The sequence below is a fragment of the Lagenorhynchus albirostris genome, chromosome 2 (assembly GCF_949774975.1).
Source record: "Lagenorhynchus albirostris chromosome 2, mLagAlb1.1, whole genome shotgun sequence".
Lineage (NCBI taxonomy): Eukaryota > Metazoa > Chordata > Mammalia > Artiodactyla > Delphinidae > Lagenorhynchus > Lagenorhynchus albirostris.
In genome coordinates, this window is record NC_083096.1 from 128,660,891 (window position 1) to 128,683,308 (window position 22,418).

At 40.4% G+C, this 22,418-nt stretch overlaps 1 protein-coding gene across 1 annotated transcript in view; it reads left to right on the forward strand.

Annotated features, from left to right (window-relative positions):
- Window positions 1–22,110, forward strand: part of SLC35D1 (solute carrier family 35 member D1) — a 54,500-nt gene extending 32,390 nt beyond the window's left edge. Inside the window, exons 11-12 of the mRNA XM_060139801.1 lie at window positions 3,066–3,148; window positions 17,340–22,110. Coding sequence (XP_059995784.1) covers window positions 3,066–3,148; window positions 17,340–17,448 — 192 coding nt within the window. The 3' untranslated portion in view covers window positions 17,449–22,110. The remainder of the gene's footprint in view (window positions 1–3,065; window positions 3,149–17,339) is intronic.
- Window positions 22,111–22,418: the final 308 nt, after the last annotated feature.

Genomic DNA, 22,418 nt, shown 5'->3' on the forward strand with positions numbered 1-22,418 from the left:
ATTTGTCAATAGCGAGGGAAGGGGTTGCAGAGGCAAAGTTTGTACTGTTCTGCTATGTTTCCCTTTACACCCCCAGTGGAGTTGTGTCTGCCTGACCTCATTTTAGAAACTAGATTTGGGTTAAAACTTCAGAAGGTCTGTGTCTTCAAATCATGGATTTGGAGTGTTTGGTGTGAATAGAATTCTAAATTAAACTATAACAAGTAGTTGTGTGACTTCCCGTGAAACCTAGAGATAGGCATTCAAAGGCCTGGCCTGGCTGAGACAGTTTCAGCCCCCAAATTAGCTCTCAGCCCTGTTTCGGTTTTTGTAAAGTGAGTGCTTCAAGAGCAAAGTAGATGACTTGCCTTTTCAGAATAAAAACAGTAAGAACATGAGAGACAGAACAGTTGGTGCCATGTTTTTAACCAAGAAGAAGGATGGTGAGGGAAAGTTATTTAGCAGATAACTAAACCTATTTGCTTAGAATTTCTTAGTGTACGTTCTTTATCATTATTAGCATGGGGTACAAATACAGTCATGCTCTCATTAACATAAAGTCCAGTACTTTTCTTTTGATATTTCTTCCTTCCCACAGAACTGTATGAACTTAGTCCAAAGGGAGCAGTTTTACTTCCAAGCTCTAGAGGGAGGGGAAAAAATGGATTATCTGATTATAGTTGACCCTTAAACAATGCAGGTTTAAACTGCTCTGGTCCACTTAATACTTGGATTTTTTTCAGTAGTAAATATTACAGTACTACACCATCTGTGGTTGTTGAATCCACAGATGCTGAATCACAGGTAAGGAGGGCCATCCATAAGTTACAGTCGGATTTTCCACTCACCCCTAACCCCTGCTTTGTTCAAGGGTCAGCTGTGGTTTATAATTGCTGTTGCTTCTCACGGCCATGTGGTTTTGCTATTAAAGGATGTCTTATACCTTCAGACAGATGGGAGTACCCTGATGTCCTTGCTGGTTTGGAGTGTTTCAGGCCACAGTGGAGCTTCTTTCATTAGCCTCCCAGTTACAACCCTTGTAGCTCAGTTACTGTTACAGCAGGCTTCAAGTTTCCTTCTGTGCTTGAGGATCCTAACCCCATAAACCCTTGGGTCAGCATTCCTTGTTTCTCCTGAGTGTGGTGGGAAAATTACTTAGGAGAGCTCGTTAAACACGGAAATTCCTAGCCTCACCTCAGATGTATTGAATCAGAATCTCTAAAGTAGGACGTGGAAATCATCAGGGTTTCCAGCTGAGTCTCAGGTATGCTAAAGGCTGAGATTGCGGTCTTAGTTTTGAGCTACCAGCGCAGACACTTCTGTGCTTCCTGGTAAGTTCTACTTTGGGAACATGAGTGTCTTTTCTGATAGAAAACCTTGGTTAGGATACCCTAATATATACTTTAAGTTTTTCTAACTTCTGGGGCTTCCCTGACGGTCCAGTGACTAAGACTCCGCACTCCCAATGCAGGGGGCCCGGGTTCGATCCTTGGTCAGGGAACTAGATCCCATATGCCACAACTAAAGATACCGCATGCCAAAACTAAGACCTGGTGCAGCCAAATAAATAAATAAATATTAAAAAAAAAAGTTTTTCTAACTTCTGACTGATTTTGAGCAACAAGGGTTGAGTTCTCTGTCCTTTCCCTTTCTGAAGTTCCTTGGGCAGTTTATGCAAATTAATCTCTCTTTTCCCTGGATCTCTGTATTCAAAGAGGTCCTGTTACACATTTTCCCAAGTTGCCTACCAACCTGGTTTACTGTTACATGGTATTTAATTTTATTCTTTTCCTCTCAAATAATAAGAAAATCTGCTCTAAAATAACTTTCTGTCTCCATCCTTAGACCTAGAAGAGGCTGACATAATTTTGAATGCTCTCTCAAAGCGTACTCTATTAAAAAAATAATTTTGAAGTTTGTTTTTGGCTTCTTAAAAACACTGTGGCACTATACTTTCTGCTTCACAGGTCTAATCGGAGAGAGCCCAGGTACTCAAAATATTTGTGACATTTACCGTTTCTGGCAGTTGTAATAGCACAGAGGGAGGCAGTGACTTAATGTGAAAGAAGAGAGGTTAGGGAAGAACTGAATTAGATGAAACTTTGGAAAACTTTTTTTTTTTTTTTTGTGGTACGTGGCCTCTTACTGTTGTGGCCTCTCCCGTTCGGAGCACAGGCTCCGGACGCGCAGGCTCAGCAGCCATGGCTCACGGGCCCAGCCGCTCCACGGTATGTGGGATCTTCCCAGACCGGGACACGAACCCGTGTCCCCTGCATCAGCAGGCGGACTCTCAACCACTGCGCCACCAGGAAAGCCCTGGAAAACTTTATATCACCTTTACGGTCTGAGGATAATTAAAAGGGAGCCAGACGCTTTCACTGCCCTGGGCCCAGTTCTATCCCTGGTCTAAGAACTAAGATCTCACAAGCCAAAAAGGGAGTGAGATAAGCAGAAGATGTTTACACCTGGGAGTTTAAGGGAGTTGGGAGAGGTGATTTTAGGTACGCTACTTTGAGATGACTTCCCCTGTGGTTTTTTAAGGTGCCAAGGAAGATTGCTCTAGAAACAGTCTTTGAGTTGGTAAATTCCCCACCATCCCTTTTTTCCTTTCAAGAAAGAGGGAAAGATGCTTGCATGGAAGCAGATTTTCCTTCTTCACTCTCCCCTGGCAAGTCAACTGCTACCTCTACGGGAGGAAAAAAGCACTCTTCTCTGAGATTGCTAAACGTGCCTTGGTGTTTTCTGCCCCTAGTAATAGCAGTGCTTTTCTATCTAGATTGATAATGTCAGCGCGTGCCACAGGGCAGGGAAAGTTTGATAATCTTTTTAGTATTCTTCAGTATCGGTGAAAGCATTTAGCTTTCAGAGAGAGACTGGGAAGAGACTGATGTCATTGTTTTTTAATTAGTTAATGTTCATGCTCATACTACACTCATTTTAGGGTTGTTGGGTTTTTGTTATTTTCTGTTTATTTGTTTTCGTATTTTAAGGATATATGTTTGGGTCTTTGTATGGATGAGTTTATATGAATATTGAAAAAGTTCAGTTAAACCTATGAAACAGTATATTGCCATTTTTCTTTTTAGAATATATTAATAACTTATATCGGAATGGTCTTTGGTGGAGATTACATTTTCACATGGACAAACTTCATTGGCTTAAATATCAGGTAAGTAAAAATATTTAACTGTAACCACTTTGATGAGTGGATTTGGATTGTCAAATAGTCACAGTAAGCTTAGACTGTTTCACAGAAAATTTGTTCATTTATTATTAGACAAACATTTATGGAGTGCCTGCAATGTACTATATATATATTTTTTACTAAAAAATTTTTTTATTGGAGTATAATTGCTTTACAATGTTGTGTTAGTTTCTGCTGTACAGTGAAATGAATCAGCTATATGTATACGTATATCCCCTCCCTCCCACCCCACCCCATCTAGGTCGTCACAGAGCACCAAGCTGAGCTTCCTGTGCTTTATAGCATGTTCCCACTAGCTATCTGTTTTACCTACGGTAGTGTTTATATGTCAATCCTAATCTCCCAGTTTGTCCCACCCTTCCTTTCCCCCCACCCCCGCCCCGTTGTGTCCACATGTCCCTTCTCTACGTCTGTATTCCTGCCCTGAAAATAGGTTCATCTGTACCATTTTTCTAGATTCCGCATATATGCGTTAATATACAATATATGTTTTTCTCTTTCTGACTTACTTCACTCTGTATGACAGACTCTAGGACCATCCACATCTCTACAAATGACCCAGTTTCGTTCCTTTTTATGGCTGAGTAATGTTCCATTGTATATATGTACCATATCTTCTTTATCCATTCATCTGTCATTGGACATTTAGGTTGTTTCCATGAACTGACTATTTGTAAATAGTGCTGCAGTGAACATTGGGGTACATGTGTCCTTTTGACTTATGGTTTTCTCAGGGTATATGCCTAGTAGTGGGATTGCTGGATTACATAGCAGTTCTATTTTTAGTTTTTTAAGGACTCTCCATACTGGTCTCCATAGTGGCTATGTCAATTTACATTCCCACCAACAATGCAAGAGGGTTCCCTTTTCTCCACACCCTCTCCAGCATTTATTGTTTGTAGATTTTTTGATGATGGCCATTCTGACTGGTGTGAGGTGATACCTCATTGTAGTTTTGATTTGCATTTCTCTAATAATTAGTGATGTTGAACATCTTTTCATGTGCCTCTTGGCCATCTGTATGTCTTCTTCCGTGAAATGCCTATTAGGGCTTCCACCCATTATTTTGATTGGCTTGTTTGTTTTCTTGATATTGAGCTGCATGAGCTGTTTGTATATTTTGGAGATTAATCCTTTGTTGTTTCATTTGCAAATATTTTCTCCCACTCCGAGCGTTGTCTTTTCATCTTGTTTATGGTTTCCTTTGCTGTGCAAAAGCTTTGAAGTTTCATTAGGTTCCATTTGTTTATTTTTGTTTTTATTTTCATTACTCTAGGAGGTGGGTCAAAAAAGGTCTTGCTGTGGTTTATGTCAAAGAGTGTTTTTCCTGTGTTTTCCTCTAAGAGTTTTATAGTGTCTAGTCTTACATTTAGGTCTTTAATCCATTTTGAGTTTATTTTTGTGTATGGTGTTAGGAGTGTTCTAATTTCATTCTTTTACATGTAGCTGTCCAGTTTTCCCAGCACCACTTATTGAAGAGGCTGTCTTTAAACTATACATTTCACGTCTTTCAATAATGCTTTTTAAGAAAAGGGAGACAGTGGTTCCATATTTTATCCACAGTTGTTGGGGAGTCTTTTCTAGAAGTTGAACCCCTTTTATTTAGCCTTCAAAGAATAATCCTTTATTTATTGTGCTAGATGTCGACGCAGTGTTCTCAAGAAAATTCCAGGCTAAAGAATACCAGCTCTGTTAGAGTTGCTTTATATGTGTCTAACCTTGGACATATCACTGCATTTCTTTAGACTTTATCTTCAACAGTGATGAGGGTGACTTGCATGAAAGATCTTTTTCAGTTTGAGAATTTTGAATTTCATGCTTTTAAACACTATTTATATGCTTTAAAATTCTCAAATTTTAGAGACCTCTGTCCTGAACTCGGACTTTTATATGTAGTAGCCCACTTGACATCTCTGGCTGACATGTCAAAAACTGAACTCCTTTATTTTCTCCAAAGTCTCTTCCACCTCCACAGCCTCTGCATCTCAGCTGATGGAGCCTCCATCCTTCTAGCCTCTCAGTTCAAAAGCCTTGGAGTCATCCTTGACTCTTCGTCTTATACCCAGTATCCAGTTTGTTAGCAAATTCTGTTGGTTCTGCCTTCAGAATATCACTTTTCACCATCTGCATAACTTCCATCATCTAAGCTACCAACATCTTTTGCCTAGATTACTGCCTAGTCTTCTGTACTTGTATCACTGGTTTAACTCATCCCCCACCCCTAGTCAGTTCTCAAGAGTTGACAGTATATTCCTTGTAAAAGGTAAGTCAGAACATGTCACTCTTCTTTTTACTCCCCTTCCCCCATGTCTCTCCAGGTCCCAAAGTCCTGACACGGCCCTACAAGATCTATCCCCTTCTTGTCCTCCAAGTTCAACTCTTGCTTCTCTTCTCCCTCACCTCACTTCGTCTACACAGACCTCCTTGCTGTTCCTTTAGAATACAGGGCATGCTCTCTCTTTAGGTGCTTGGACAGAGTATTTCCTCTACCTGGAACATTATACTGCCAGATGCTTTGCATGGCTAATTCCTTTATGCCTATAAATTTTTGCTCAAATGTTACCTATTCAAGGAGGTCTATCCCGACCACCTTATTTAAAATTGCAGCCTGCTGTCCCTCTTCTGATACTCCCAAACCCTCTTATTCTACTTTTCTATTTATATTTATATATATTACCTATTTTCTATCTCCCCTGCTATAATGTAAGTTCTGTGAGGGTATGGATCTCTGCCTGTATTCTTCACTCACGTTTCCCAAGCTCCTAGAATGAATCCTGGTCATTGCTTAATAAATATTTGCTTGATCGGATTGCTGTATATTGCTGTATGGATTGGTAAAAAAACACTTTGGAAACTATAACGCTCTTTTCTAGAATATGGTAGTATCTTTTTTTTTAATTTGCAAGAAAGTATATAACTTCTCTTGAGCTTTTATTTCTTCAAATGTAAACAAATGATAGTACCTATTCTACCTTTCTTATGAATCAATATGAGAATTTAATATTCAATACTAATATTATTAATAGGTTAGAAATTGTAAACAAATGATACCTATTCTACCTTTCAAATGTAAACAAATGACAATACCTATTCTACCTTTCTTATGAATCAATATGAGAATTTAATATTCCATACTAATATTTTTAATAGGTTAGTAATTCATTGTTTCCCCTTCCCTGACATTTATTTGCCACTATTGTTGTTTGCCTTTTAGAGGAAAAATCATTTTTTATTTGTGGGGTAGGAGTTGGTGAGAGGATGGGTATGTAAGTATACCTGAGGATTGCATATTATAGAAGGAAGATGAGTAGCTGAGTCTCAGATCTTGGTCAGAGTCACAATTCTGATGCTTGCTACCTGTGTGATTTTGAATGAGTTGTTTATTTTTTCTGAGCTTCAGTTTTCTTATGTGTTTGGGATAGAAATACCTATCTCTTTAGAGTTGTTGGAATGAAATAATCCAGTGAATGTAAAGTACCTGATTCATCGCTTCACATCTATGCTTAGTAAATATCAGTCTCTTTCATTAATAGCTGTGAAGAAGGGCCAGGCTGTAAGGATCAACATGGTGAACCAGTTTTGACTTTGGATGTGGCCTGAGTTTCCTTCACTTCTAAAAATCTAGATTAAAGAATCATTATGACATGTTATAGACCCGATTCAGAGATGCCTTGATTTTCTTTTTGTCCCCTTCAAATGAGAACTCGATAGTCAACATGAAATAAAAGCTGCTCTTTGCATTTTCAGATATCTGCAGTTCAAATCTCTTATAGTATCTTATAAGAAATATTAGGTTTTTGGGTTTTTTTTCACGTTTCAGGCTACTTAAAAAAAACTTTGAAGTGCCTGAGTATGCTGGAATGTTACAACGTATGTCAGCCTAACATACGTAACATCTTGAAAATTCTTCCAGTGGAATTTCTTTTTGTGTTAAGTAGTGCATTATAGTTCTGGTTAAACAGTACTGTTTTGCTAGCAAGGTTAGTTGATAATGATGTCATTGGTACTCTTACCCTCTGTAGTATTTTTAATAATTCCTAATTGCTTTCACATTTTATTGTAATAAATTTTACATGCCGTATCTCTTTTTTTTTTTTTTTTTTGCGGTACGCAGGCCTCTCACCATTGTGACCTCTCCCGTTGCGGAGCACAGGCTCCGGACGCACAGGCTCAGCGGCCATGGCTCACAGGCCCAGCCACTCTGTGGCATGTGGGATCTTCCCAGACTGGGGCACGAACCCGTGTCCCCTGCATCGGCAGGCGGACTCTCAACCATTGCGCCACCAGGGAAGCCCTACATGCCGTATCTCTTTAATCTCTGTTTCATTATAAGATTAAGGACAATAAGTGGTATACTTAGTCACCAGTCAGCGTTCAAATTATTTGCAGAGTTGGGATTAAAATCCAGGTGACCTTCTGTTTCAAATACTCTTTCCATTACAACATGCTTTACAGCATTTGTAAAGGAAAGTATATGTTGCCTTCTTTCTTTCACTTTTTCTCTTTAAAATGAAAATTATGGTTTTATTGTTTTTTTTGACTTATCTTCCACTAGTTAATAAGCAGACTCATAGGTTGTGAATATTACTTCTTTTTTAAATGTGAAAACCAAACTTAAATTGGCTACGTAATAGATTTCACTTTGATTGGACATGGTGTCAGTCCATCCTTGGCTGATTGCACTTTGAAGGAAATCACTAATTAAACTGTACTCTTAAAGGATTCTCTGATTAAACTCAGATGCATCTAGCTCCCCTTCACCCTGCCTGGTTTCTTTGCTGTTTTAAGGAAAGTTTAAATAGCCCCCTCTGATATGATTCAATTCCAGGAAGCAGGAGGTTTGCATTGCTAGCTTCTCAGGCTCCATTCAAATTTGATACTGTGATTTATGAAGGCTTTTTTTTTTTTCTTTTTTCAGTAGGGCTCTGTGGAGAGCCTGGCTGTCTCTAACTCCCCTAAGTGCCTTTTTCCAGTGGCCAATTAGTGCATGTTCACCCAAGCCCAAAAAAGCAACAGAGCAAGTGGGGAATGAATAGTGAAGGGTGGTGACAGAACACGCTTCTGTACTTTCATCAGAGGTTGGGCTCTGGCCCGTGGCTTTGGCCCGAGTAATGTATCCTCTCCAGATAATGATATCATCATCCCCATAACTGCCCGGGCTAGAATTTGTAGAATCTCTGGAGCTTATCTTTATCTGTGATTCTTTTTTTTCCCTTCCATTAAAAAAAAAAAAAAAATTAACATATGATTTAAATACAGTAAAATGTCCCCCTTTTCCTGTGCAGTTCTGCAAGTTTTGACAAATGCATACAGTTATGTAACCAACTATTACAGTTATGTAACCACCATATTCAAGGTATAAAATAATTGTATTACCCCCCAAAATCTCCCTATGTCCCTTTGCATTGAACCTCTCTCCCCTTACAAAGATCTGTTTTCTATCCATATGGTGTCCGGAATGTCATATAATGATACATAATGTTATGTAGCTCTTGGTCTGACTTCTTTTGCTTAACATACTGCATGTGAGATTCCATGTTGCATTTGAGAGTCTGTGGTGTGCATGCATCAGTAGTTTGTACCATTTTACTGCTGAGTAGTATTCCATTATGGATACATCACAGTTTGTTTATGCATTCATCAACCGAAAGTTATTTACATAGTTATCAGTTTTTAGGTGTTTTGTGTTAGCTGCTAAAACATTTGTTTAAAAGTTGTGTATGAACATAAGTTTTCATTTCACTTGGGTAAATACTTAGGAGTGGAATTTCTGGGCCGTATGGTAAGTGTATATTTAACTTTGTTAGAAGTTGCCAAACTATTTTCGAAAGTGTCTGTACCATTTTGTGTAACCCCCAGCCGTGTATGAGAGTTCTAATTGTTCCGCATCCTGGCCCTTGGTATCGTCAGTTTGTCTTTGTTTTTCAAATTCTAGACATTCTAATAGATCTGTAGTGGTGTCTCATTGTGGTTTTAATTTCCCTAATGATTAATGATGTTGAGCATCTTTTCATGTGCTTATTTGCCATCTGTATGTATTCTTTGGTAAAATGGCTATTCAAATATTTTGCTCATTTCAAAAACTTGAGTTGTTTTCTTAATGAGTTTTGAGAGTTCCTTATATCGGTATATTGTGGATACATGTCCTTTATCAGATGTGTGATTTGCAAGTAGTTTTTCTCAGTCATGGCTTGCTTTTCATTTTCTTAATCTCTTTTGAAGAGCAAAATTTAAAATTTTTCATGAAGTTTAATTTACCAGCTCTTTTTTCTTTTATGGGTTGTGCTTTCAGTGCTGTGTCTAAGAAATCTCTGCCTAACCCAAGGTCACGAAGATTTTCTCTTATATTTTCTTCTAGAAGTTTTACAGTTTTAGGTTTTATAGTTAGGTATATAGCCTGTTTTGTAATAATTTTTATATGTGGTGTGAGGTCTGGATGAAGATTCTTTTTCCTGTGTATGTGTTTTTTTTAATATAGATATCCAATTGTTCCAGTACCTTTTGTTGAAAATACTGTCCTTTGTTGAATTGCCTAATTCTTCATAACACTCTTTTGAAGTTCTTTTATTATCACTCATTTATAAATGAGGAGGCTGAGGCTTAGAAAGTTTGAGTTGAATGGATTCTGAAGACATGCATTGAGCCTGTTTCTGTGTGCCAGGCATCGTGCTCCAGAGAGACATGGTGCATTCACTCATAGCTCTGCCAAGGTCACATAGCTAGTAAGTCATTAAAGGATTTTAACCCAGATGGGTTGGACTCCAGAGTCCAAGTTCTCACCCCTTAATGAATTATCATTCAGTAAATGGCTGATTAGTTGTAATGTAACCTAAGTAAACCATATGTAGCCATTGTTACCTTAGATTCTCAGCTATTTGAGGGTAGAAACCACTTGTCTTATTTATAGTTGTGTCAGTATTTATCAGTTCCTGGTCCATAATAGGCATCCAACCAGTAATAATAATAACAAAATACCAGACAATATTTTTTATGCTTAGGCATTGCCCCAAGTACTCCATACTTAATCTTTAAAACAGCCCTCTGAAAAAAACAAAAAAACAGCCCTCTGAGACATGCTGTGTATATTCCATTTCATAGTGGGGCTGAGAAACTTGCCACGTACTACCCAGCTGGTAAATATTCAATCCTTGATTGCCTTCCACATTTTCTTCACTGCAATCTAGTAAATAGTGAATAGATGAATGAATTTATTTTCATATCCCTTCAGGATATGTCATCATACTGGTTATATAACTCTTAAGTCAGCCTCCTTTTGTGTAACACAACCCATTTTACTGTAACTTCTGACACCAAACTAGAGTCTATGCAGTCTTTGGGGTGGGCCATGGTGCAGCTCAGAGTCTAGCTCCAGAGTTAGGTTCTGAGGACTTTGGTCTAGCTATCTCTGCCCAGCGCCTGAATCTACAATTCGTTCATTGTGGACTCCTTTGCCTGTTTCCTTAAAAGGATGTGTTGCTTCCTAGTTCCAGACTTCTCCTCCTGAATAATTCCATCCTAGCAGACTCTCTTCTGGTTCTAGGCTTCTCCTGAAGTAAGGACATGAGCTTTCCCTTTACTTAGTAGTTCTCTCATTTGGAGAGAGAGAGGACATGTTTTGTATTATCAGTTGGTTGCTGCTGCTATAACAGTTAACCAGGCTTTTTAGAGTTAAATAACTGGCACCTCACTAGAATAACTTGGGCTTTTAAATAGGATGTAGGGAGGTTAGCTAGCCCTTGGTTATAGTATAATTCCTTACAGAAGAGCACTGAAATAGAATATAGCCAAAAAATGTGTGTTTTGTTATGGGTACTGCTGCTAGCTATTTATATATAGTTCACTTTTCATGACCTCAGTTTTCATGTGCTCAGTTTTTAAGCTAGAGTTGTCTATCCTAGTTCTGCCACTAAACTTCTCTGATTCACCCTGAGGAAGTCCTGTGAAACTGTGTCATGTGGTCATTAGGTCTAAAGTTATTTTGCAGAAGACTAATGACATTTGAAGGAACTTCTTCCAGGTGTAGGAAACACATAAAGTATATTATCTTTTTAAAAGTTCTGATGGGAGTCCTCTACCCACATTTTAAGGTGTTTTAAGAGGCAGAAAAGAAAAAGGAATAAAAGTAGGGGAGAAAATGATGGAAATGCTTGAGTAGTTTGGACTCAGCCCCGAGTTGAGATTAGTATCAAAGATGCCATACTGATTTCTTGAGGGAAGAGCAAGTGGAAAGGTCCTGAAGTGGGAGTGTGCCTGGTGTGTTCAAGAACCAGCAAGGAGGCCAGTGTGGCAGGTGGGAGTGGAGTGCCTGAAATGAGATGGGGCCGTAGAGGTAATGGGGTGGGGGCAGATTAGGGACAACTTTTTTTTTTTTTTTTTTTTGCAGTACGCGGGCCTCTCACTGTTACAGTGGTGGCCTCTCCCGTTGCGGAGCACAGGCTCTGGACGCGCAGGCTCAGCGGCCATGGCTCATGGGTCCAGCCGCTCCAGCGGCATGTGGGATCCTCCCGGACCGGGGCACGAACCCGTGTCCCCTGCATCGGCAGGAGGACTCTCTACCACTGTGCCACCAGAGAAGCCCCCTAGGGACAACTTTTAAGAGATAGGAAGAGAGTTGGAGGATTTTGAATAGAGGAGTGACATGATCTGATTTAAATTTAATAGTACCACCCTGGCTACTGTGATGAGACCAAAGGAGGGGAAGTGTGAAATGTTTATATTAATAGTAATGGCTTTCATTTATATAGGAATCACATAGCATTTGTAATAACATTAGGCATTTATATGGCATTAATAATAGCAATGCCGAGGCCCTTTTAATACATTCCCTCAAAAGAGCTTTCAACAGCTGTCATCACTCAAAGGTCACAAAGTATCTATCCAGACTGGCACCAGTAATAAAGGTTGTGGTAGTCTCAGGAACTAAAATCACACAGAGTTGCTTGGGAGATTTCATAGTGGAAAGGATACTTAGGCCAGGACTTGACCAGTGGGTAGGATTTGGAGAGGTGAGAAAGAGAAGGGTGGGTATTCCAGCCATGCAGTACTGCGTGAGCAGAAGTGTGGGGCTGGAAAGGCAGATGTTGGGTGGAGGCTGGGGAGGTGCTGGTAGGAACTCCAATACAGCTAGAGCAAGACGTATTTCACAAGGGTGAAACAGGCCTCCCTCGGTATTTCCGGGGGATTGGTTCCAGGACCTGCCGTGGATGCCGAAATCTGCAGATGCTCAAGTCCCATGGTCAGCCCTCTGTATCTGTGGGTTCTACATCCGCAGGTACCGAGGGCTGACTGTGCTAGAGAAGTAGGTTGGTGCCCGAGTGCAGAGTGCCTTGAATGTCTCATAATGGGAAGGATGAATACCCAGCTAGGAAAATACTCTGAGAGTTACTAATACACTACAGATGGTAGAGGTTAGGTCAAGTCTTGCTTACTCATAATACAATTAAGGCCTAATTGGGATGACAAAACCAGGAAGGTTTTACTATACTTAGGAATCCTTGACTTTCTGGATGAATAAATTGGTGTGCAGCCACAGAGATGGGGGAGAAGCGACAACTGCCAAAACCCCTTTCTTCTTTTTGCGTTTGGCAGTATTAGTCCCTGGTATGCCTTAGCATTTTGACTCTTACCCCTATTGGATGTCTACTGTATGCTGATTAACCTTTTGAAAATGATCTGTTGTCCTATTAAGTCTATAGTTTAGTTATATGGTTTAACATATAATTATATATAACATTGTTATATAAATAAATTATATAATTTAATTCTCACATCAATCCTGTAAGGGTGGTAGTCTAATCACCATTTCACAGATGAGGAAACTAAGGTTCTGAGAGGTTCTGAGAGTAACTTGCCCCACATTATAGAATTTTGCGAATGTCACAGAGTCCACAGTTAAATGCTTTCTAGTCAACCCTGTGTCACTTCTCTGTTTCCCTTTGTTCAGATAGGAGCTCTGGAAGATAGATGAAGAGGCAGCATAGCTCTGCTTTATGTGCCTGGTGAGAAAGATGAGAAAAGGGTTCCCAGCAGCTGCTGCGTGTGGAGTGAAGATGGGGTGTCCCTGGTCACTGTAGGAGGAATGTACTCAGAGGCCCTGCCTCAATTATTTGGCAGAAATTGTGTGTATTAGGAAATCGCAGTAAAAGTCAACTGTCTTAGTTCATAGGTCTTGATATTGGTTGACATATTTTACACATGGAATATGGAAGGCAGGGTCTAATCTAAGAGGCAGAGCTACCTGGCTACACCGGTGAACAGACAGGTCAGCTGCAGGGGGAGATGGAGACAGCCTGTTCCTTCAGACTCTTGTCCGTGGCCATGGAGCTGCTACATGGAGGGGCGTTTTTAGTATATGTTTGTAGGATGGATTTCTAATCGTATGAGGCTGGTAAACATGTCCATGGCTGCGTAGGTCTCGGAGAGGTAGGTTGTACTTGCCTGATCTTTGGAAGATCAGGAGTGGATCAGAGCAGGTGAAGTGGCACTTGCCAGCCAGGCTTGTGGCATTCTAGCTAGACCCCTGTCTGCAGGACACTCTTGCTTTGTCTCTTTCTTCTGTTTCTTTCCTGGCTGTGTCTGCCACAGCAGGTCTCAGTGAATTAACAGTTGGTAGTACTATGATCTGAATATTAGGCAGATGGAGAATTGCTTAAGATTTTAAAAAATCAGTGTTTAGGATTGTCGAATATATAAATACCAATTCCAAAGTATTAGAGGTCAACTTTAATGTGAATATTTGTAGAGCCAGTAGATTAATGAGAAGTTTTTTGAAGAAGCAGATTTTGATTCAGAATCACTTGATAGTGATGTATAAAAATTTAGATATAGGCCTTTCCCCCCCAAATTGGGTTTTTTCCCTTTCTTTTCTTAGTCCTCCTCATCTCCTCCTTCCAGCTTCCCCACATTCCCAAAGCTTCTAGGAAGCAATTTATATTCTTCCCACAGCATTAACTCATCCCTGCTTTTTGGCACATGGTGTCTTTGTCGATGAATATTTACTTCTTTTCAGGTGATTCAGGAAAGGCCATTTCTGAAGATGTAAACGTTTGATAATGATCAGGTCAGGAATAAAGATGAGATGAAAGCCTTTTATTATTGCCTCATGTTGGAACTTGTGATAACCCGAACAGTCTGTACTCTTTAATCTCCAGAGTTAAGAATAATGGTTTCTGTGTTTTGGTTTTGCTCTGGTTATTTAAACAACTCTGTGGTAACAAGATGCCCTTTTCTTGCATCAGGAATCTTCTTATTATACCTTATCATACCACTGTACCTTTTGTTAACAATGCATCTCGCCTCTAGCCTGTGAGTATTGGAGCTTACATGGAAGTGGGGAGAAGGGAATAAATATTTCCTGATTGCTTACTCTGTGTGCCAGGATTAGGGCCTGGTTCTTTATACGTGTTATCTCATTTATTCTTCAAACAAGTCTAGGTAGATAGTATTATTCTTATCTTTTTAGTACAGAACTAGAATCTCAAGAGAAATTAACAGATTTGCCCAGGGGCACAGAGCTAGCAGTTACATTCAAGATTTGAACCAGCACCTAACTCCAGAGTCCATGTTTTTTGTCACACTAACTACGCTAGGGATATAGGGTCCCAGGATCGCCATAAGGAGGAAGTCCAGAGTGAATTCCAGGGCGTTCTTTGTCTTCTTCTATCCTACATTGCTCCATTATTTCTATTTAGGTGAAATCAGCTTAACATGAACATAATAGATTGTCTTGACAGGAGAAATAAAAGAGAACATTGTTATGTTTTAGGTTGTCATAGGAGAGGGGATCTAGAGGAGGATAGGATGAAAGTAAGAAAGAGCATTCCTTCTACTTTTTTGTGGGGTTGGAAGCAAAGGGAAATTGACTATCATGTAGATGTACATGTGAACCTCAGAGAAGTTTTAGCTTTGATCAGGAAGGCTATGGTAAGCTGTCTGTCTCCTTGGGTCCTAGCCCAGCTACCAAGGAAATCATCTACTTGATGCATTAGATAAATAAGAAAAGTTTCCAGAAGAGTCGGATCAAATTCTGAAAGGAAAAAAGAAGAAGAAGAAAAAAAAAGAAATGGAAGAAAGCAACCAGATGAAGGAAAAGATGAAGGCTCTGTGAACCCTGGCCCAGGGATGGGTTCATGAGGCTCCTTTCTTTGAATGGGGCCATAGCAGATATTCAATTCAGCAGTTATTTAATTGTGCTGCTACAAAGTGCCAGGCCTGTGTAAGGCGCTCTGTAGAGCTAAGAGTAAAGCCTTGGGAAATTCATAGGCTGATGGGAACAATATAAAGCCAGGTACCTGCACTATCAAGTGGAGCAGGGGCTATAGGGAGGAAGCCGATTCAGTGGAGAAAATCAGACAGACTTGGGTTTTATTCTGGTCCATCATTAAGATGCTTTGTGACCCTGAGCAAGGTAACTTATGACTTCTGGGACTCAGTTTCTTCATCCCTAAAATGAGCACCTTGAAGGGATATTATAGTGGCAGGAGATGTATGTAAAATGCCTGGCATGTAGTAGACTTTAATAAATGGTCACAATTTGATTATTTAGTACCCTGAATGCCTGATCTGGCTTCCTTATTTGCAGGAGCCATGCAGCTTTTACCCTCCTGGGACCGGGATGCCAAAGTCCAGAGGAGAATAGAACTAATGTCAAATAAGCAGCAAGTTTATGAATCAGGTGGTCAGGTAGAAGGTGGGGGCCAAATCCAGGATGGAGACATCTGCAAGAGTGTAGGCTAGGCTGCCAGCTGGAGACCCTAGGGAGTCACAGGTGGCAGGCTTGGTGGCAGAGCTGGTCAGGGCAGTTTAGCATGTCGGCTCTTGGAGCTTCTCCAGTTTGCTTTCCGTGTAGTGATTGGGGCAGGAGGCTTTGTAGTCCAGGTGAGAGTAGACTAGAATAACCACTGTCTCAAAAGAATGAACCCTCCTGCTGTTAGGTGTGGTAGACAAGTGTGAGGGCTAGCAGCAACCAGCTCAGAGTCTGAGGGCTCAGATGACAGGTTCTCTCCACTGTGACCTTGATTCTAGTGGGAGAGAAACCAACTCTGTGAAATCTCCCCAGGGTCTGCATGTTTACTTACTTATTGGGATGCTTTTTACTCTTACTAAAAATAATATTTCTTTTGTCTTGAATGATTATTTTTGAAAATGCAGAAAATACATACAGAAATCACCTATAACCTTACCGTCCAGATGTAACCATTTTTAAAAAATAAATTTATTTATTTTATTTGTTTATTTTGGGGTACTTTGGGTCTTTGTTGCTGTGTGCGGGCTTTCTCTAGTTGCGGAGAGCATGGGCTGCTCCTCGTTGCAGTGCGCGGGCTTCTCATTGCGGTGGCTTCTCATTGCGGAGCACAGGCTCTAGGCGCACGGGCTGCAGTAGTTGTGGCACTTGGGCTCAGTATTTGTGGCTTGCAGGCTCTAGAGCACAGGCTTAGTTGCTCCGCCGTGTGTGGGATCTTCCTGTACCAGTGCTAAAACCTGTGTCCCCTGCATGGGCAGGCGGATTCTTAACCACTGCACCACCAGGGAAGCCCCCAGATGTAACCATTGTTAATACTTGTTGTGTTCCTTTCAGACATTTTCCTATTATGATGCATATTAATATACATATTCATGTTCATTTAAATAAAATGGGGTTGGACAATACTTAATATTTTGTAAGACTACAAAATACTGTCATTGCCAGTTTTTATTTTATATCATTTAAATGGATGCATAGTATTCTATTGTATGAATTTATATAATTCCCTGTTGTGGGACATTTATCCTTTAGCTAACAATTATAGATTTTGTGGTAAATACTTTGTCAATAAGTCTGTGAAGATGTATACAATTCATCCATGAAATGGATTGCTAGGTCAAAGGATAAGCCGAATTCTAAGGGTTTTTATTTCAACAAATTGTCATGCAGAAAGGCTATATAAAAATTGGCACTCCTGCTGGCAACTATGTGCAAACATTCATTTTCCCAAAGCATCAACAGCAGTGGCTAATATCATGATGAGGGAAATGTCTCTAGTTTGGTAGATGAAAATGCTATGTGTTTTAGTTTTATGTGCTGTTGATTTGTAAAGGTAGCTCCAGTGCTCACACCAGTCTCCCTTACATTTGCCATTCCTTCCTTCTTCTCTGATGGTGGTTTTCTATTTTGCAGCATTGCTGGGAGCCTGGTGTATTCCTACATCACTTTCTTTGAAGAGCAGCTGAGCAAACAGTCAGAGGCCAGTAACAAGCTGGACATTAAGGGGAAAGGAGCAGTATGACCAGAGGATTGCATCAGCTACATAGGCCCGAGGTTTTGATCAGCTCGGAACACTGGCAGTTCTTATACAGATTCTGAGGTGTCTTGATTATGGAGAAAATACCATTCCTTTGCACTTGTACAATCTGAGGATTGATTGCTGCCTTTTAAAATTTTATGAGAGACTTATAATTGACTCTTTTAAATATGCCATTTGAATTAATTTATATCAGACTGGAAAATGTATTGGGGTTTTTAATTTATTTTTCTTCTATGCCAACAGTGAAACATCAATGTTTTGAAAATATTTTATTCCATAGTTTGATATCCAGGTGTCCCTGAGAGCTGCGTATATGAAGTGCTTCACCCGGAGCCTCAGCATTCACATCGTTGCCGCGTCTGGAGGCACTTGAGCCTTCCTTCTGTTGGAAATGCAGCCAAGGATCTTAAGTTTCTCTTCTTTGAATTTTCTTTCTTAACAATTGCATTTTCTTCATAAGGATGTCATCACTCCTTTTGCCAAAGATGACATCTTTGGCGCTAAAGAAATGTGTGCGGCTTTGAAGTGTATTGGTTTCCACGCTGGCTTCCCTAAGAACTCATGGGATGAACAGAGTGCTTTCCTTGAAAATATCCTATTCCCTCTTTGTTGTGTAGGATGAGGATAATGAAGGGATGGAGGAAGCAGGCCTTTTCCTCATTTATTCGTCTGTCTCTGATTCATTCATTCAACTAAAATGTATTGAGTATGTAGTTATGTGCCAGGCATTGTGCTAAGTGCTGGGGGTAAAGGGATGTTTTGGAGGTAGTTGCCTTGATCTCACTCCTGCTGTAGTGACCGAGGGTTAGACAGAGAACTTAGCTCTGTTGATTTATTTAGAAGACGTTGTGACTATGAGCAAGTCATGGAAATTTTTTCAGCTCTCAAAAACTGCAGATCTGTAAGCAGGGTTGGAAGCACCTGTCTACCAGCCCCACGGCGATGCGAAACCACATGCTACAGTGTATGTCACATGTATGTGAAAAGCTGCAATTGTAAACCATGCAACTCAGCCTTTCTTCTCTGAGTGAGAATGGCATGCAGGGAAGGGGACCATCATGTTTCCCCATGCTTCCCATCTCTGGGTTTGGTTGCTACTCTTTTTACTCGTCCTTGAATCAATATGTCTACATCTTATATTTTTGAGTGTATGGTTTGAGGAGAAAGGCTGGTTAGATGTTTCTCCATTGTCGAGGCTTGGACTGTCTCTGGCAGTGTCAGTGTTAGAGCCATCACCTTCCTTTCCACTTGAGTGGCACGAGCATACCTATTTCCTTTGGATGCTCCCACCTACATCCCACCTCCCTTGGTCACTTGATGGGCATGCCCGCTTCTCTCAAGACCAGCGTTGCATCCTGGAGAGCAGCTGTGGATGGGCATGCCTAAATTGCCTCTTTGGGTGGGTCAGGTGTTAACTCGAACACAGTAGTGTGACTTGGCTTAGAGACATCCATTGACTTTGGAGATGAGTGTTTGCTCAGGCCAGCTGTGCAATCATTGTGTAAGAGGCTGGGTACCTTTGTGTTGGTGTACACTCTGGCTTCCATTTCATTAGGTTTGCAATCTACTGGCCTTTGTTGACCTAAACAGTTAGTATTTTGGGGCCTCAACAGGGGACCTGGAAGGTTTTGATTTCTTTTTATTTTTGAAAAAGTATTATATTGAGGTCATTTCACTTTCATATCTTTCCCTTATTTTGTCTTTATCGAAGCCTGGCCGGTGGTGCTGGGTCCCTAGAATTAGCCTCATGGCCAACTCCTAAGTTACAAGCTCCAGGTAAGGGGTCCTAAGGCTCACTTTTTTCCAGTATTATGTGAGCTGAGAAAATTCAAGTGGGAGAATAGGATATTATCTTGTACAAGATATCTTGTTGTCCCTGTTTTATTGATAAGAAAACAAGACTCAGAGAAGGTTAGGTGACTTGCTAGTAAGTCACAATTCCTGTTTTTTCCACTGAACCATGCTGCCAATGATAACCTCCCTTCTCCTCTGAGGGAGTGAGGAAACGGGGCTGCCAGCTAAGCTAGCTTGAGCTCTTTCAGGGAGGCAATCTGTTGATTGAATTTGGAGTCAGAGAGGAATAGGCTTTGTGAATCAGGGAGAATGATGGGTCAGTCTACATGCCTGAGCTTCTGTCTCACTTCCAGGCTGGCCTCGGTTGACATGCACTTCTGGCTGTGAATGTTGCTGTCACTGCCTGGTTTTACCACTGGGGACAGTGGGAAGTCGTGGGAGCTAATTTTAGCAGTTCTGTTCCTTCTTCTGTCAGCCACACGGAGGAGGGAACTTTGATGTTAGAAATACTTTGTGTGCATTTAGAGGTGTTGGACTAAAACCCCACCAGGGGTTGCACTGCTTCTTGGGGATCAGGTTCCCTTGAAGATCTGTCATCTCTCCAGGTTTATTTGAGGAAATCATGAACAGTTATAACTTCACTAGATGCACATGACCTCAGGGCTCCTGGCCTATGCTGAACTTTCTGGATGCTTAGAAGCAGTAGAGCAGTTTACAGCTTCTGCTCTGTCCATGTTGATTGCTGGATGCCCCCTTCAACTGCCACCAACATTTCAAGATAAGAGAAAGAAGCCTGGAGAAGTTGGAGATTGAATAGACTGGCCAACCAGTTTTGAAGTTTGTTTTCAATTACGTGCAGGCTTGGTTATGGCACACACAAAGAGATTTACCTGGCATTCCAGCATCTTATAAGGCAAAAGTTCTTTGACCTGTTAACTACCTCTTGGAAGAAAGAGAGACAGTATAGAGTTAAATGCTTAAATTTGCCCTTTGAGACAGATGAGCTGTGGTGAGAATTTTGAAAACACATTAGTGACTAGTGGCTCCTCTTCTTGAGTCAGTGACAGTGATGTTGTCTTTGGCCAGTCTGTTTTTCAGGCAGTGCCAGATTGATTTGAATAACCCTGGTTGGCCAGGGTACACATTGCAAACATGTCAGGTGATTTTTAATACCCTTATATGGCAGTTGGCTGTATGAGTCAGTCATTTGTAGGATCCAACTTGCACGTAGGTTAAGAAAGAAAAGTATGTTTGCAGGTTTGTTGTTTGTAGTCCTAGTGTATCAGGAATGCATGGTAAGTTCACATCAGTAACGCTGATGTAGGATCTTCGTGGAAAGAATAATAGAATTTCACTTTTGACTGGTTTGGGAAGGAACCCAGGATTTGGGGAGGGCCTGCCTTTGCTTTCATTATTATGGTGTCATTCAGTGAGCAAAGACTGACTGTTTTATTCCAGGCATTATGCTAAGCTCTGGGGCACCTGAGGTGAAGAGGGCAGGGTTCTTGTTCTCAAGGAATGTGTAATTCTTTAGCCAGAACCCGATTGAGAGAAAGAAGCAGATGAAAGGAGTCTGTGATTTATGAGTAAAAGCTGCCTGCACAGTTGTCAGCACCGCTGATCAGGGGTGTCCCACCCACTGCGCTGAATGAAGCACTTTTTTAATCTAAGAGGAGTTATAACTCCTACTAGTCCCCCAGCTCTGAGATGCGTGCCAGGCCATTAGACTTCTGTGACTAGCCTGGGTCCCTCCTCCCTCTCGTGGGTGCATTCTTGCTTCCTCAGAGCTACAGCTGTGTACTACTGGTCCTCCTTGTGAATGAGGCTGTAATTGATTTTTCCCTCCCTGAGGGGAAAAAAGATACTCAGAATAAATGAGATAACAGATGCAAAGTACTCAGCACAACGCCTCCTACATATTAGGCACTCAGCACATGTTGTTATTGTCATTATTTCATGGTAAGACTATAGGCAAAGATTAAGATTCTTAATTTGTGCTCCTTAAAATGCTAGAGGCTGGGCAGTGTATTTCTTTTAAAATGTGACCCTATACTTTGTTGCCTCTAGAATGCTTAGTTTCAAAGAACAGTTTCTGCTCACGGTTAAAGAATGGTTTCTGCTCACGGCCGTCTTTTATTAACTACCTACTGGATATAATTGTGGATATTGTGTGATGCAGGTGAATCCATCTGTTTAAAAAAAAAATAAAATTACTTTCGTATTTTGGTAAATTAAAAAAAAAAAAAGAAAGAAAAATTATTTTCTACCTGAGAGGAAGATAATTAGACTTCAGAATGGTGATTCCGTTAAAACTTTCCCAGTTTGTCACCTTAAGGTAGCTCCTGTATAGGTCAGACATTCCTTCTTCCCTTCTCCGAATTAAATGCATCAACTTCATGCTGTCTCTGCGTCCAGGCTTTTATCAGTTGGTGTTTGTGAACCTCTGGCACCATTGCTGTTTTCTAAACCTACCTTCTAGTTCTTACTGTTAGGGTGCCACTTCATCATGGTATGAGGAGGTATTCTATGGTGGGTTTTTTTTTAAGCTTGCTTTTTTGAAAATACTTTTTAAAAAGAAATCTACTGGTTAGATTTTTTTGTCTCACAGAAATGTTTTTAGAGATTATTTTGTTCATAAATGTTTCTTTCTCATGCTGATAATCAACTGAGTTTGTCTACAAATGTTAGCCTATCACAGTATTTTTTCAATACAGATTCTATTTACCAAATGACCATTTTAGTGTTTTTAAAAGGTACCGAGGATTGAGATATGTAAATCAGGTGACATAATATGAAAATTATGTGCCTAAATATTTTTGTAAAGGTGTCAAATAAATACTTTTTCTTCAACACATGTATTAAAATTTCTTTCTAAGTGCCTACAAAGACAGTCAAGAGCCATAAGTATGCCTGAATTTAAGAGGATGGCATCCAAGTTAGTTAACTGAGACCCAGTAATAGAGAAAATACTGTTTGCCGTTGTGATATTATGATTTATAATAAGAAATATACATTTGGTCTTTGTCCCTGTTCCTGACACACAGCTCCTAAAACCCTTGTAATTTTTTTGTGTGTGTGTGTGTGGTAAACGGGCCTCTCACTGTTATGGCCTCTCCTGTTGCGGAGCACAGGCTCCAGACGCGCAGGCTCAGCGGCCA